The sequence below is a fragment of the Accipiter gentilis genome, chromosome 6 (assembly GCF_929443795.1).
Source record: "Accipiter gentilis chromosome 6, bAccGen1.1, whole genome shotgun sequence".
Classification (NCBI taxonomy): domain Eukaryota; kingdom Metazoa; phylum Chordata; class Aves; order Accipitriformes; family Accipitridae; genus Astur; species Astur gentilis.
In genome coordinates this window covers 25,801,095-25,817,754 of record NC_064885.1, presented here as the reverse complement: position 1 = coordinate 25,817,754, position 16,660 = coordinate 25,801,095, and the positions used below count along the sequence as shown (strand labels likewise).

Below are 16,660 nucleotides of genomic sequence, written 5' to 3'. Positions count from 1 at the left end.
TCAGTGCCAAATTATGTATTGTTCAGTGTTTTAACACAGTAGTGACACCCACTGGCTTAAAGGATACTTTTTCTTTTCTTGGTTCCACAGGGTTAAAACACAAAATAAAGTAAACTGTGAAAAATATTTTCAGCATTTCAGTGGAATTTGTTGTGCTTCACTGAAGTATCACTGTGAATACTAAGCGCCATCATCAGGTACTATGTTCTTGTAGCATATTGGATCATTGAAAAATATCATGAAAGAGCACAGAATTTTCCAGTAGTTTGCAGCATGATCCAGATGCTGAGAAAAGTCAAGCACTAAGAGTTACTATTGCATTTAATTTGGCTCAAAATCTGACTATAAAAAAGAATTTATTTAATACTGAAAAGTAGTTATGCGATCTACTGTTTCTGAACAAACTGAGAATAAAGTCCATGCCATATACTAGTCTGACCCTCACTCACTGCTTAACCCACAGTCACAGGAAAAATTGCTCTATTAAGGACAAGAGAGTGGATTTAATGCCAAGTTGTGTGCTTTCTCAGATTTATCTCATCTTGATAGAGTTAATATTTAGAAGGTTTATTTTGGAGCCTTGACTTACAGTGAAAATGGTTTTGGTCCCAGTCCTACACAGTTACAGTGGAGGAGTGGAAACTTTCCAGAATGGACACCCCTACGAGCCCTGGAACTGTGGCTTTGCTGTGTGATAGACCTGCTCTTCCAAAAGGGGAGAGGACATGGGTGGAGCTTAGAGTAACAGCAGATGCTCCCACCTCACTAAGCAAATTACAAAAGAAAACATCTGTCTGCAAATGCCTTTGTGTGCACTCCTTCCTTGCCCCCAAACTGCTCTACTTTCCTCCCTTTCTCTGTCTTGCTTCTGGTAAAATGAGGACTGGTAACAAGCCAGAGTCTAGTGCAGAATGAAAAAGGACACTATATTATTTGCCTACAGTCTGACTCTGCGGAGTTGCTGGGCATTTTAATTTTTCTTCATGTGAACTGAAGTAAATGCATTTCACGTGTCACTGGTACATCCACATAGCTTGTAACATAGGGTACTGTCCTAATTGAAGGCAATAACTGGACTTCTTTTGACTTTATTGATAATGAGAAGCAAGACAGAATTCACTGTGTTAGCATGGACTAGATTTTTTATTTCCAATTAAGACTCCTTTAAAACATTGTGCTTTCAGACAATTGCATGCTCAGGGCCCTCTAAAAATCAGTGTCTCAGGCAATGAAAAAAAGTAATTCCAAATAACCTTGGCCATTGCCTTTTGCAAACAGTATTAAATGCTTTGCTGCATGATTCTCAAGTATTTGCAGTCTTAGTCTTAGGAAGCATGCTTAATTAAAAAAAATATAGTCTTGTTTTGTCAAAAGTCAGTTTCTTACTGCAGGTCAAGCCTAGGATATGCTAAAATAACAGACCATAGTCTTGGCATGGGTAGTTCCTGACCTAGACAATTAACAAGGCATTGAAATCCTAAAGGAATTTATTGGCATCAGATGGCAGAGCAGGCATAATATTCTGTTCATTTTAACTGAGCTAATTTGTCATTTCCACATGAGCATGACTACCTTCATCCTCTTTATTTGTACAGCTGTCCTGAGACTGTAATGCTGTGGTAGTCACATTGGATGGGCACAAATAATAGATGTGATAATAGATGTTATGACATGGTATCAGTTTGGTCTTAACAAAGCTCCCAGTCATTATCAGTCTTTGAGCTGAAAGAAAGAGAGACAATCCACCAGCTTCACATGGCATGCTAAAGTTGTATCAGCTGTCAAACCTATTGTGAATTCTGGATTCAGTGACTCTGTTTTATGACTTCACTGCCTCCTACTGAAGACATAAACTGTGGAGTCAATTAAATTCACAGGGTAGCAACTAATGAAGACATTTTATCAGCCTAAAGGACTACACGTCCTGGAAGTGTTTATTGGTTAATTATGATGGATATTTACCACAGAATTCATATAGTGTCTTAGCTTTTTTTTTGAGTACTATAAAAATCACGTCTATTCAACTGTCCAAAGGTTATAACATGATTTGAAAATTTTCTCTTTCAACTCATGAATGCAGAGCGTACACACTATGAATTGAAAATATTAAAGTTGCTGCAGAAACTTGTCAACAAAATGCATTGTTAAGACAAAGGCATTGGAGTATTAGTGAGAAACATCTATGCGTTTTTTTTTCCTGCTGATGGTTGTTGCATTTTGCACGGTAACAGCTATTTCAGTGTACTAATAAAACGTACTGCTTCCAGCAGAGTAGATGGTTCAAACAGTTGTATTTTACAATATTGTTAGTCTCATTCATTTCACTTTTCTTATACTCAAAATTATGCTTTAATTAAAATGGTTATTCAGTCTTTTTTTAATCAAGTATTTGAAGGGTGTAGTAGCTGCTTTAAGAGTACTAAATGAATAAATTTGGTTTTGCAACTGAGAACGCGCAAGGCACTGCCAATAGACAGGCTACAATTGTTCATGCAAGCAAATACTCAAACACCCAGAATCCTGGCTGTCCATTCATTGTTAACAAGGATGCAGAATCAGCAGATTTTAAGACTAGTAGCCCTTAATTTGCATAATATTTTACACTGCTCAAATTATGGTATCAAGAAAATTGTAACTCTTGCTGAAGACGACATACTGATTCTGTCCTGGAATTTTTGCCAGTGACTTCACTGGAAGCAGGACCAAGGTTTAAGTGGGAGGGGCCAGTAAAGACAAATGGAACATGAATTGTATGAGGATACTTTTCCAGGTAGTCCTTATTTCTAAGTGTAGGACTTATTTTCCTAGCTTCTGGACTAAATTCCTGATCATAGCTTCAGGCCAGTGATGATCCAGTCCTACCTCCAGTAGAGCATAAGCCTGTAGTATTACCTGTTCCAAGCATGTAGTGAGTTACCTTCTCATTACTCTGTTTCTTCGCTGGTTTGATTGGATGATGCATACTGTACATTTCTTCACTTCATGTCTGACTGTCAAATCACGCTGATTTTACTGACATATTTTAAAAGACAAATAGAGACTAAAAAGAGATTTAGGTCCCTGCTTGCAATGCACAAGATAAGATGTTCTTTGGACAGTTTCAGTCTTTGAAATGTTTACACTGAGAAGCATGCAGTTCAGTTCTTGTTGCTTCAACATAATTTGACTCCTGAAGCTAACCTATCTGCTTAAAATCACCTTTGATTTCTGTCATTTTTTTTTCCTTCAATCCATTCATAGAAATAAACATATGGTCTGTCATTTCTGTGAATGGAGGTTGTACTGAAATATCCTTTGCTGCCCTCAAGTGGTCTTAAAGCCATATGCTTTTCTTGGGAATGCATAGGGCTCCATTTTGCTCTCTTTTTTAATAATGTGGTATAATTGATTTGATGAATTCTGTGAAGAAAGCAAAACACTTCAGATGGGAAGCAAAACAAGTTATAGCTAAACAAAGATAATGATGCAGAATGAAAAAGATTAGTAGGAGAAATAGAGACCTGTAAATACGCAGATTTTGTGGGGTGAAAGTGTAGACAGCTCATGTGTGAAGTCTGATTAGAAAGCTCGCTTTATTCAGCACTTTGAATCTCTGATTTAATAGTTGTTTAGCAGCACAGAACAAAAACTGCAACAAATCCAAAACAACTCCACACCAATGCTACAGACTGAAAAATCAAGTCGGCATAGGTAGTATTTTTACTTCAGAAGAATATATATTACCTTGCAAAAGTTAGTAGAAATCCATGGAGACGGTCTGTATGGCACTGTAGGTACAGATACTCAATTTAGAGCTATATATAGATAAATAGCATTCTGCAACCTCCCAAACCATTGTAACACAATCTGTTAAAATTGATACTTTATGCAAATATGTTGGCTAGTAACTATCATTTTTCTCTGCAGGGAACTTCACAACTTTTAAATAAGGCATTAATATCTAAAAATGGTGATGGAAGATATGTGAGCTAGAAATACTTCAGATAATTAGCATAGTGTGACTTAAAAGAAAGAAACTCTCTTGATTTGTTCTGTGTACAAAGTCCCTTTGTCTAAAATGAGCTATCACTTCTCTGGTGGCAAAAATATGATGCTCAGTGGAGTCTTATGCCTGCAGAACGTACTACTTACATTGGTAGAGCCAGGACGACTTGCAGTTTATCCCAGGCATCTCAGAGAGGTGCTGCTGGTAACCTGATGAAGGTGAAAAGAAATTATTGCCTTGAGCAAGTTGTTAAATTTGAGGGTCGTGTTCCTATAGCATCTAATGTATGGAACAGATCTGCAGGCTGTCAACAAACTGTTTTGAACCATGAGTATGTATACATTGTTAAGCCTTGTTTTATCCATACAGTCATCTCCGAAATGCTACCTGCTGCGAGATTTACAGCAGTAGTCATTCAACTTCTTCGGACTCTTTTCAGGGTCAGCCTGGTGAGCTGGGAGCTCAAGGTCCGATTGGGTCCTTGGGATCTACAGGACCAGCTGGTCTGCCAGGCGAAAAAGGACGGAGAGGTGAGAATGGGCAGCCTGGGCCAGCTGGAGAAAAAGGTGATAAGGTAGGAAACACCATTGACATAGTATGTAATGTTAAGTATTGGTAAGTGAAACAGAACCTGAATGATCAAAAATCATTTGCCAAACTATACTCTTGCTCACACAACCATTCTCACTAAAATTAATTACAGCTTTCTTGAAAAAATGTTTTGGGGGATTTTTGCTGTGGATTGCAAAATGAGAATTGTCAAAAGACATAAAATAAAATCAAATGGACCTCGTCTCTGATTGTTGTATACGATGTCATCCTCCTTAACCTCAAAGAGGGCTGTGGGAGGAATGTGGAACTGGAGGGAGGAGTATGGTGCTTTTAAAAATGCTGTACACTAAACAGAATTTTATTACCACTTAGGGAGTATAAATTGCAGTTCAGGTCCATATCTTTCATAGCTGTACAATCCCTGTGCTTGTTTCTTGGTAATATATATTAGTTTTAATGGTCTAATTCCACTGATCTCAGTGGATGACTGAAATCACTAATATCAGTATCTAGCACACCTGAAACGTAAGCACTGTAAATAGAAATTGTGCTGCTGGTATTATCAAAACAGGAGCAGGGTTGTGAAATTACGTACAGATTTGGTTTGTAAGTTATAGGCAACTTTCCCTTCTCTGTCATTTTGTAATCTTTGGAGTATGAGTGAGTATGAGTTAGACATTTGTCCTGTACTGTACCATTTGTTACATGGGTAGCTATTGGCACTAGCCTCCTGCTAAGCCCATATATCTTTTTCAGATATTTATTTCTGAAAATTACAGCTTTTGATTCATATTTCAAACAAACAAGACTGTTTCTTATTTCTTGCTATATAGTATCACATATTCTTGTTTTTCATTCTTTTTAAGAGTTAATGACCTCAGCAACTTTGTTTTTTTCATGTTACCTGTCTTCAGGGCCCAACTGGAGTCCCAGGATTTCCTGGTTTAGATGGTGTTCCTGTACGTATTGAATGAATATTGCTTTATAAAAATTACAGTTTCTATAAAGTCATAGCAAGTCCTCTAACAGAATAATACACTTGGTAAATTTGTTTGGCTTTGTACCTAATAATACCATATCACCTACAGAATGACATATTTTGCAAAAATTTAAAATAGCCAGGTTAACTTCAACTGTGTTTATTATTGATAAACTCCACAAAATCCCAATGAGGCAAGTACATAATTTTCATGCAAGAGTTGGGCAGTGAAGGTAGAGGCTAGCCCATGTCTGTGTACTATGTGTCAGTCCTAGGATTAAAATAATTGAGTTTATTTTCTCAGGCTCTATAGCAGGCTGTATTCTGCTTGCTACATTCTTAACATCTCTGAAAGTATCTCAAATGATGTACTGTTTTTGGTTCAAACATTCTGATTTTTGCTTGTAATCCTTTTGCAGGAAATAAAAGAAACCACTGTGTCCAATAATTTTAACCTGAATAGGGACTGAAGAAGGAAAGTGGGTCCTAAATATATCTTTATAAGCATGTGATTATAGATTTTTCTGAATGTCTTCTTCAGCATGGAAATGGGTCTGGTGAAAGAAAGATACTATCTCTTAGATACAGTATTTTGAAAAATGCTGTTTATTAGAACTGAATTCCTATGCTGTTATTAGTTTCATATGGATCAAACAAAGTTAAAATGTTGAATTTTGAAAGTGAAAACAGAACCAGAAACTGAGTGGGTGTCTTAGCATCTGCTTGTCAGCTGTCCACACTTGACAATGGGATGATTGCCAGAATGTCTGTATAATGTAGAGGTCACAGGCCAAAATTTAGCACAAAAAAAGAAGTACTCCCAAGAAATGTGTATTCTTTTTATGAAAAAAGTTAATTTAAAAAGTGTCCACGAATTGGGATGAAGAACCTTAAAGACAGGAAGGAGGTAAAATTGACAAAAACATTTCAGCAAACAGCCAGGATACCTTCCTGATGATTTTTCAGACACTCCTCTCCCCCCTCCCCCCCCCCCCAAAAAAAAATTGGGGTCAAAATTACTATTTGTTCCTTAGAAAAAGGTTTAATTCTGTGAAAATAATTTTTCCTCCAATGGAAAGATCATTCCAAAGGCAATCTCACTATTTCTGTTGCTTGGTGTCTAATTTGCGGTAGAACTAACCCCTATCCGGACATTGGTTAGTTCTTGCCAGGTTAGAAAATCTTCCTCAGTTCTTGAATGTACAGTCATAATCTTTGTGATTAGTGTGTGCTTGAGTCAAGCTGTGTCCTGTTTTTCCTTTTTTTATCCTATCAATTAAAAAATGCAAGGCTGCTTGAAGTGACTTTTGTATATTTCTTCAGCTTTTCTTTACAGCCACAAGAAAGATTATAGTTAGAGGGCTAGTCTGCTTTCTCTGAAAAGATAGCACATTACTTTTTGACTCGAGTGAGAGCTTGGTCTGGCCCTCTTAACCAGTGCTGTCCCTGTTATATTTGCTGTGCAAAGAAAAAGATATAAAATAACTTGTGTCATTTGCTATACACGAAAAAATTTCTATTGATCACAATAGAAAACATTTCTAATGGGAAGAGTATGAAGCTGGGATCACTGTGAGATGCCCTCTGTTTCAGATCTGAGATATTTGTTTCTGAACTGTTCTGTTAATTTAAAAAGTAATTCCCTATTTATCATGGTGTATCTCTAATAAATATTAAACTGTCTTTCAGGGATTACCAGGAAGTGAAGGACCCAGGGGCAGGCGTGGTTTAGACGGCTGCAATGGTTCAAGAGGAGATCCAGGATTTCCAGGCGAAAATGGTTATATTGGACCAAGAGGTCCTTATGTATGTGAAAGGCATTCCTACCATCCATGAATACTGTATATGTACATTTCCCACCCAAGCTAACAGCTCTTAAAATGAAAGGAATTTTAGACTATGGCACTAGCTTTACACTGCACAATGAATTTTCAGGCATTCTTCTTACTAAGGTTAATGGGAGTGAAGGACACCTGGTGCCTTAACAGATTAAGTTTAAGCTTGAATGGGAAATAAGTTCCTATATCCTTGAAGTATATATGTCTACCTTGAGAGTTAAATTCTGCTTTGTTTCCCCAGTACGTAACCCCACACCAAAGCTAATACCATTTCATCGCAGTACAACTGAGGAGTAGCTTGAAGCCAGTGTAGCATTTATCAATACTTGAAATTTCTAAAAAGTCTTATTAGGAGGGACATACCTGAGGTGAATTAGCAATAACTGGAAGTTTCAACAAGTTTAAGTCCTGTAACACTTGAAGATTTTTAGTGGTTGATCACACAAGTGTATTTGTAGATCTCTTCCAAAATCATACAGCTTCATGTGCCACTTTTTACATATACCTATTCATGACTGCTCTGTGCTCACCTAATCTTGCCTGGGTGTTTATCTGTATACATAGAAATAATTTAACTTAAAATGTTTAAAATAAGCACTTTAATATCATTTACTTTTGCTGTTAAAATGGAAAGGATTTTAAAATTGTTTAAATAGTTGTGTTAGCAGTGCTCTTCAAATGAAGATAAAACACAGATTCATGTCAGTAAGGGATATAAATTACTGTAGCTCCAAAGAAATTTTGCTGAACAGATCTAGTCCCCAGGCTTTGACTTTCCATAGAAACAAGTTTTAGGTCTGAATGATTAATAGTTGATTAGTTGGTCTAAGAGTGTCCCTGAAATTTTCTAATTAAAACAATAAAAACAACTGCAATTTACATGAAAAGTCAAATGTGTTTGGTAGGAGCTAAATAAGATGCTGATTCAGCCATAGGGAATCAAAAAATGTTCAGTGGGTGCCAGAGTTGAAAGATGTTATAAAAAAAATTACAGCAATTAGAAAAAAACATATAATTTCAGTCTTGGACCTGTAATAAACGCTATGAAATACACAACCTGCTAAAAAACTTGATAATAACCTCATTTGTTATACCTCTTAAAGTAACCTATTAACCCTCCAAATGGTAAGATGACTTCTGCTCAAACTCTAATTTTACCTGTATTTTCTTATTATGGCTTTCAAAATAGAATTTTGCCTTTTATAATTGGCCAAATGACATAAAAGAAAAATGAGACATAGGACAAATTACAGCATAAATCCTCCCAATTCCAGGAGCATGCTCTTTGACAGGCCTAGAAAAGTATTTACAACCTACAAAGAATGGGAGACAAAATAGGCATGTAGCCTTGAATATGCACACTAAAATTCCAGTGCAAATTAATTTAGCTACCCAGAAAAACCAGACATAGTAACCATATTTGCTTGTGTGCAAGAATGCTATTCCAACCTTTCTAATGCACATTGCCTATTTCTAAATGAATTTGTTGCACCAAGTATCAACTTGACTGTATATTACAGCTAACATTTTAATGTTATTCTTATTTATAATGTTGTTCTGTGTAATTTTATTTAACAGTGTACATACTCATCAGCTTTACTTCTGCTACCTTGTAGAATCTGTTTACTTCACCAATAAATTGGAAAAGAAAGTAGTTTCTATTTGTAAGCCTTTACCTAAGTCATGTAGAAGGTAACAAATTGAATCTAATAAAGACGTTTTATCATGCAAGAGAGCACATGTAAAATAACCAAATACAACTTCTGATGTGTTTAATGTGTTCCCTAGCAGCTGCTGTTTGACATGTAATCTGCATCTAGTCTACTGTAGCTATATGCAGCTGCAGACAGCTGTAACTCTTCTTTTTATTCTACCAATTCCAGGGATAAGTACTTTTCTCGTTTCATTCTGACTTCAGGATTTGAGCAGCCAGTGTATAATACCAGGAAAACAGTACAGTTTTAAAGTGGTTAAATTCCATGAAAAGCAGTATCCCATTTTATTGAAATAAATAGTAAGTGGTTAAATGATGTCCAGTACATTTAGATTTCAAGTGAGAAAACTTCAGAAATACTGTCTTAATATATCTATTCTTTAGATATGTACATATCATGCACTTAACAGTCATTTGAGCGTTACAATTAAAATTTGCAAAAGCAATCATCTGTTCCTGCTAAGTCAGGTTGAGATTTTGAGTGTGCTAAGATTGGCAAAGTTTTATAAGGGACTCCACAGCAAGTACCACAGGGACTTAGTTTTTAATAAAACAAGGGCCTTTAGGCATCAGATTATTTTTTTCATAGACTGTGAAACATATTTCCTGATAGATGGAAATGTTGAAGATTACACATGTAACAGTCCATACTTTCAGCTTTTTAACTGTATGCAGAATCACACTAGATTCTTGTAAATCACAGCATGAACTTCTGGAGAAAGCAGAGTGCTAATACTTAAAGCCACTGACTCACTCAAAGAAAAGGTGGGCATATTGATATACTTGATACTAAGGTAAGATTTGTGAAGATTGTAGAATATTGAAGTACCCAAGAGCTAAGGAGCATCTAACAGAGCAGGAGTCCAGCAGCTGTGAGGAGCTGTTTTGCTCAACTGTACAGAAGGCAATTTTACTTTTAAGGGTCCTGTTAGATAAAAGAACTACAAAACGCTCATGCAGTAATAGTGGTTCTAGTGGATTACCTAGGGATGTCTGGGCACCGTAAAAGCACAGCCTGAGAAATTGTCATTCACTCTCCATAGAAATGTTGGATATCAGTGAGTGGATCACATTTAAAAGACTTTTTTTCTTTAAAGGGAAATCCAGGGCAAAAAGGAGAAAAAGGAAATCCAGTGTATGTTTCACATTTTGGAAAAGGACCTCCAGTAAGTATCTGATTGTGAAAAAAAATCATATCTTGTAGGAAAACATGTATGACAAATGTAATTGTTCTCATAACTCCTCACTGTTTAATAAAGCTTTGTGCAAAAAAAGATTAAAAGCAAATATACAAGATAGCTTGTGATCTTACTAGCTATAAAGTTAGAAAATACCAACAACAAAGCTTGTAATGATGATTCATTTGCTAAATCATTGTCATTACAGGGAGACAGAGGTGATCCTGGACCCCCCGGCATGCCTGTAAGTATAGTGAGGGGGTTCTCTGCATGCTTTTTGTCTTGAAGAGCTCTCAAGTTTTCCTTCTTAGTACAATAAAGAAATATTGGGGTTTCTTCCTGCCTGCCTTAAATAGCAAAATTCCTGAATGAGTCTTAACAAACATCGAGTCCCTATAGTCTGCCCCTGTGACCAGTTCATGCTGGCTGAAAAGGAGAAGAAACAGACCATACCCATCTGCATTAGCTGTTCATTGAGCAGTTGTTGCCCTGGTACTCACAGCTTGCAGAATATTTTCTCTGTTAAATTCAAGATGCATAGAGATGTGACACCTTCTTCAACATTATCTGGCGGATCTCCCAAGAACATTTAGCACACTACCATATTTTGGCCATAAAAACGTGAGAAGAAGAAAGTTTAATTTTCTTGCTGACTCACACTCTTGATGACTTTGGGTTCCTCTTATGTCCTTCAAAACAGTATTCACTGATGAACTGTATGAAGCCCCCACACTTGCACAATTACTGACAAAGTGTTCTTTCAATCCATTAATAACATATAACTAACTGTGCATTGTCCAGTATCTGTACAGTAGTATGCAGAAACTGGTGCTGAGCTGCTCTAGTGACAGGTTTCAGACATGGTATAAGCTTCAAGCCATGGGTGGAATGCATTAGCCAGTATACTGAGTCCAAGTGATGCAGGCATTTTGGAGGGACTAGTTTTGTGGAGAAAATGGTAAGCTCTTGGTATTTTCACAAACAGACCTTTTGCCGTCTTTTCCAGGGACCTAGAGGGTCAAGAGGTACAACGGGCCCATCTGGATACCCAGGCCAACCAGGCTTGCCTGTAAGATCACCACAGTTGTTTTCAGGATATACATAAATTTTGGTCTACCAATTTTAGAACTTGCCTTAATGTGAATAGAAATAATTTTTGAGGCAGATGATAAAAAGAGAGAGTTTTGCTTTACTTTACAAGTTTGGAAGTTCAGGTATTGGAGCATATGTTGTTCTTTCCCATGCCTGTGTGAACACGTTTCATTCTGGCAGTCTGTGGTCATGGTGGAATGCTGCTGGTGCGCTCTCCTTCTTCCCTTTCCCCAAGGCCACCTTGTGGGAGACAGGAAAGTGGGAAGTCGGAGTTCAGCTCTCCTGAAAGCAGTGACCAGGTGCAGTAATTGCACTTTGGGATAGGTACATCCCAAGAGGAAATTCTGCCTCTAGGTGCTACTGGGAAGATGAGGTAATTTTCACAGCAAAGCTGCCTCTAAATCAGACATATTAACTTGTCTTTATTCTCTTTTAAAGGGTATTCCAGGTTACCCTGGTTTGCCAGGTGAACAGGTAGGCAATGACTTTTCCTGAAGGTCTTAGTGAAATAATAGAGTAATTCATACAAATATTTGAAATGTTCCTTATGGTTATTTGTTACCAAGTTTTTCAAAGGAGTTACTTGATTAAATTCTAATGTCAGCATTTTCTGCTTATCTTCAAATGGTGTATATTTTTTGTCAATTAGGGAAATCCAGGTATTGGAGTGGATGGACAAAAGGGGGAGCCGGTAAGAAAACACATATTATTAAAGAAAACAAATATTGTTAAACATATTATTGCTGTAGAATTAGAAGTATAATAGACTCTTGTTGGGTTCCTGGAACACATTCATTTGTGGCTGTGAGCTCCCACTAATCATGTTAGAATGGAAGCAGTAATACAAGTTATTGAATCAATTCTGTGCAGAAGCGATTCCTTCAGTGAGCTGCATACAGGAATCAAATGTATTCTGGAGGTTTTGAAAAGCAACAATCAATATGTCAGTTAGAATTTACATAGCATACCTTTTGTACAGACACTGCCTAAATTACCACAACAGTACCCTCCAGTAACAGTGGCTGTACCTGATCAGTCACCGAATCTCATCTCTTGCTATGTCCAGCAACAGATGCCGAGGAAAGAGTGTAAGCAGAGGACAAACACATAATAATAGTTTCTCTCCCAGTCTCCACCTATTAGCATACTCAGTACTTATAGAACCAATGTGGAATATTTGATTTTTCTTCTATAAATTTGTCCAGTCACTTCTTAGAATTTGTGCAAGTTTCTAACATGCACAACTTTCCATGGCAAATCAGTAATTTCATCTTTACATTCACAAAGCCTTGTGCTCAAAGGCTTCAGTCTGGAACACAAGAGACTATATGTACACACAAGAGACTTGACAATCCTGTAACAATCTCCACAGCAGACTCAGAGCAGGAGCCATGAGTATAGAGTTCTCATTCATTTCCTTAGCAATAATGTTATTTTTAATAACTGAGGAGGAGGAGATTAAGATCGTCAACCTTGCTTATCTGGGAAGACAGTAAAGAGGCTTACAGGACTCAGTACAAACCTTTATTTATCTATAGGTATTAGTACAAGTACATCTTCAATGAGTACAAAAATATGTAATGCTGTAGTACAACAGAAAAAGATGCTGAGTCTCACTGAAACACTGTATAGAACAGAACGTCTCTTTGCTGTTCCTTTGGCTTCCACAGGGCGACATTGGACTTCCTGGGCCACCAGGGTCACCACTGTTAGTTGGACCTCCTGGAGCCCAGCTGTTCAAAGGAGAAAAGGTGTTAACTTGTCTTCATATTTAACTGCTCAACTTGGCAAGTACAATCCTAAGATGTAATTTTAGCAAATCATATTTTAGGCATCTCAGGTAAAGTTGGTTACTCTGCTATTGAATCTCTTTTGTGGCTCTTCACTAACACTTTTATTTTTCAGGTCTTTGATAATTATTCTCTTTGAGATTTGTGCAACGTAATGTTTCGAACTATCAACACTACCCCTTCCAGGGTGGTCTTTTAATATGAAAATTTAAGTGTGATTTTGTTGTCTATTTTTAATGCAAGTTCCTGTTACTTACTGTACTTATTCAATATCACACCTACTGTAGCCATAGTTTTGTACCTTAAAATATTAGAATGTTCATTTAAAAAGGAGTTACAAAAATTGCATTACGGAGCCCTATATTGGAGTGTCTACATCCTCAAGTCTGATTTGCTTGAATACACAAAGGAAAAGGTGAATTTGGCATTGCCAGCCCCTGCAGCCTCAACTCAGGGAACCAGATTTCACATATTGGAACTTAGGCTTTCATTATGCAAATGGTTGCTATGTACAGGTGTATCAGGAAGAGGGAAAGGACCAAAACCAAAGCCCTGATTAGCAGGTCCCTGCAAGTGAAAATATGTATCTGTCTCCACAGCCATTATGCTGGTTTGACAGCGTTAACAGAAATAAAAATAAGTACATAATTGTCTGTCTTGTTTTTCTTCTGCCTGGTAAAGCTAGAGGAACAGGCCCAGTACTTAAGAAAATACTATTTAACAGTTGTAATTCAGAACAGGACGTAAAAAAAGTTAAACAGCACACAGGCATGTCCTGGCTATTAATATGCACAACAACTTTCCTTGTATATGTAGGGCCAAAAAGGACTACCTGGGGTAACAGGATACAGAGGGCCACGTGGACCCAAAGTAAGTAATGTGATTATTTTTTTTTCCATGGTACTGGCAAAGTACTTCTGTGTTTATTAAGTTAATCTTTTAAAGCACAAGTTGATGGAAGAAATAACAGCATTTGTGCTGTGAAATTTAATCGCCACCTAAAATCAGTGTGAAAGCAAGAATATTTAAAAACTCTTTGGAAGACCTTTCTGTTGTATACGTACCTGTTGAATGTTGCCTGGTAGCAAAAGGTCAATGTGGTTCCTAGTTGGGCTGTTGACATGTAACAGACTTGGACTACAAAGAAAACAGAAGCACAGATTACTTTTTCTCAAGAAGAGAAATAGAGAAGATCTCTATGTGTTCTTAATGGGGCATAATATATGTTTCCCTAAGTATGTTAGGGAAAGACTTTAACTTCACGTTATGAATATCCTCAAGAGTAGAGAAGGCAGAGCCACCTGTTTGGAGAAAAAGTTGCTCTTTCCTATCTACTCTACATTTTCTTTTCTTTCTGTCAGCATGATTAATTTAAACATTGGTGTAAAGTAAAGGGTTCCTGGATGCTGAGCAGAAGCAGCCACAAAAAAGATTCTGGAGTCTTTATTGCTGATAGATTTGGAGAAGGAAAATCCACAGGCAGGAAGCTACTAGATCTCAGAAAAACAGAAAATAATTAGGACAGAAGAACGAGTCTAGTATATGTTAAAAACTTAGCTTTGTAGGCAGAAGAGAAGAAATGAGAAGCCTGAACATCACATTTCTGAGTTCTAAGTCTAGCACTTTTTCAGAAATTCATTTTCAATCATAAAAGGACCACTGTTACTTAGTGCTGGAAAAGGAGACAAAACCAATCTTTTTATATCTGATTTAATTTGAAAAATATGGGCTTTATATGCTTGCTTCAGTACTAGCTGTCCATGTAGACAGCATTACCCTTGTTAGTTATAAGCAGGAACTGAGAAATTGACTGATGCAGCCCAGAAGGTGCCCAGAGATTTAAAAAAAAATTTAAAAAATTAAACTGCTGAAAGCACATTCAACTTGGACAAGAGACCATAGCAGGTTCTTTGAATAACTGAAGCTACATAGGCACTGCTAGCGGTGCTATATGAAGTAAGCCCCAGTGACTGAGCCTAGCAAGTGAAACAAGATCCATCAACCTAATATATACATAACTTAATAAACATGCACAAAAAAATAAAATTTACGGCACACTTGACTGAGCATCTTGTTTAAACGAAGTATTTTGAATGCTCCAGGGTGTACTTGGGAGAGGAGAAAAGGGTGAAAAAGGCATTCCTGGATTCCCTGGATTGCGGGTAAGGAAGTTGCAGAATAAATTACTTCACAAATTCACTATAATTAGGTTCATAATAGATCTGGCAGTTTAAGTTTGCATTTCCAAGGATGATTTTAAGGATTTTTAAAACTAATCTGTCATACTTCCTGTATATAATATTTGTAAGTCCTGCCCTGGGACTCATCTCACCTGGGTCTCAGACTTAAACATAAGCTCATACAGAGTTTGTGTCCTTGGAAAGTAAGTACATCTGTAGGGTTATCCTCTAAATATTTAGAGCTGCACAAAGCTTCTCTGGAGTAGCACAGTACTAACACAGTAATTTTAACATACTCCATATGTGCCGATGGCAATTTTTTATAGCAGCTTGTGCTTGATTTGCATAACAGTGCTCACATGGAGCAACATGTCCACTGCTGTGCTTGGTCAATACGATTAAAAAAAAAAAAGTGAAGACCTGTCTGATTTACTTTCGTCTGTAGTTCAAATTCATGCACATCTCATATATTTGCAAAAACTTTGTGAAGTTTTGGGGAAATACCCGAAGTAATAATTATCTAAGGAATACTAACTGCTCAGCAATACTGAACAATAATATTACTGGGAAATACCCCAAGTAATAATTATCTAAGGAATGTTAACTGCTCAGCAATTCTGAATAGGTATAATTTTGAATAAGCTTTTACTCTTTTAGCTCACATTCCCCTTGCTTTTATCAGGGTAATCCTGGTTCTTATGGACCTGCAGGTTTTCCTGGAATGAAGGTAAGAAGACAAAGTATAAGCAGCTCCTTGAACACTGGGATCGGTGAGATATGGTTTTCTGTGGATTTGTGGAGATTTGGAATTTCCACATAATTGATAGCTCACGTTGCATTCCTTCCTTTCTTTCCTGCTATCTGTTGCCACAGAAGTTGTATGAACTCTTTGTCTTTGAATTTCTGCCACTCTGAAAGTTGGCTGAAACTGGCTAATGGGATCTGAAGCTGCAAGCAGGAGGAAAAGCCAGTGGGACATGCATATGGCATGATAGAACAGTAATACAGCATGTTAACTTTGTTTGCCCTGGAGACATTGTTTGTGTAATTTGGCATTATATGCAAGTTTTGTTCATCTTTCTGGTTCAAGAAATTCAAGTTTTGCTGTTAAGTCTGCTAAATGTTAGTTACAAACTTACATCTTACTGGAGTAAAGAACAACAGATACAGGTATACAGATCTACACCTTGCCCTTTTTCTGATCTCCTCTCTCCAGCTCATTTTCAAATCTAGTTAAGGTAGTGATCATGCTATTCATAAATCATATTAATGTACAGGTATTTGCATCTAGAGTTATGTTCCAGGCTACTGTTTTATCTGCAAAATTACTTTTTACTTTGTTTTTTATCACT

General features: G+C 37.0%; 1 protein-coding gene and 1 long non-coding RNA gene across 3 annotated transcripts in view; one reads left to right on the top strand and one right to left on the bottom strand.

The window, feature by feature from the left end:
* COL4A4 (collagen type IV alpha 4 chain) overlaps positions 1-16,660 on the top strand; it is a 76,456-nt gene that overhangs the window by 16,667 nt on the left and 43,129 nt on the right. The window contains exons 5-16 of the mRNA XM_049802841.1: positions 4,425-4,559; positions 5,452-5,496; positions 7,206-7,322; positions 10,166-10,234; positions 10,455-10,490; positions 11,253-11,315; positions 11,777-11,812; positions 11,988-12,029; positions 13,009-13,089; positions 13,945-13,998; positions 15,231-15,290; positions 15,991-16,035. Of these exons, the coding sequence (XP_049658798.1) occupies positions 4,425-4,559; positions 5,452-5,496; positions 7,206-7,322; positions 10,166-10,234; positions 10,455-10,490; positions 11,253-11,315; positions 11,777-11,812; positions 11,988-12,029; positions 13,009-13,089; positions 13,945-13,998; positions 15,231-15,290; positions 15,991-16,035 (783 nt within the window). The remainder of the gene's footprint in view (positions 1-4,424; positions 4,560-5,451; positions 5,497-7,205; positions 7,323-10,165; positions 10,235-10,454; positions 10,491-11,252; positions 11,316-11,776; positions 11,813-11,987; positions 12,030-13,008; positions 13,090-13,944; positions 13,999-15,230; positions 15,291-15,990; positions 16,036-16,660) is intronic.
* The window catches only part of LOC126039546 (uncharacterized), a 29,671-nt gene continuing 25,951 nt past the window's right edge, over positions 12,941-16,660 (bottom strand). For both annotated transcript variants that reach the window (XR_007506345.1, XR_007506344.1), the window contains exons 8-9: positions 14,193-14,265; positions 12,941-13,071 (exon numbers count right to left, since the gene is read on the bottom strand). This is a non-coding gene — a long non-coding RNA (uncharacterized LOC126039546). The remainder of the gene's footprint in view (positions 13,072-14,192; positions 14,266-16,660) is intronic.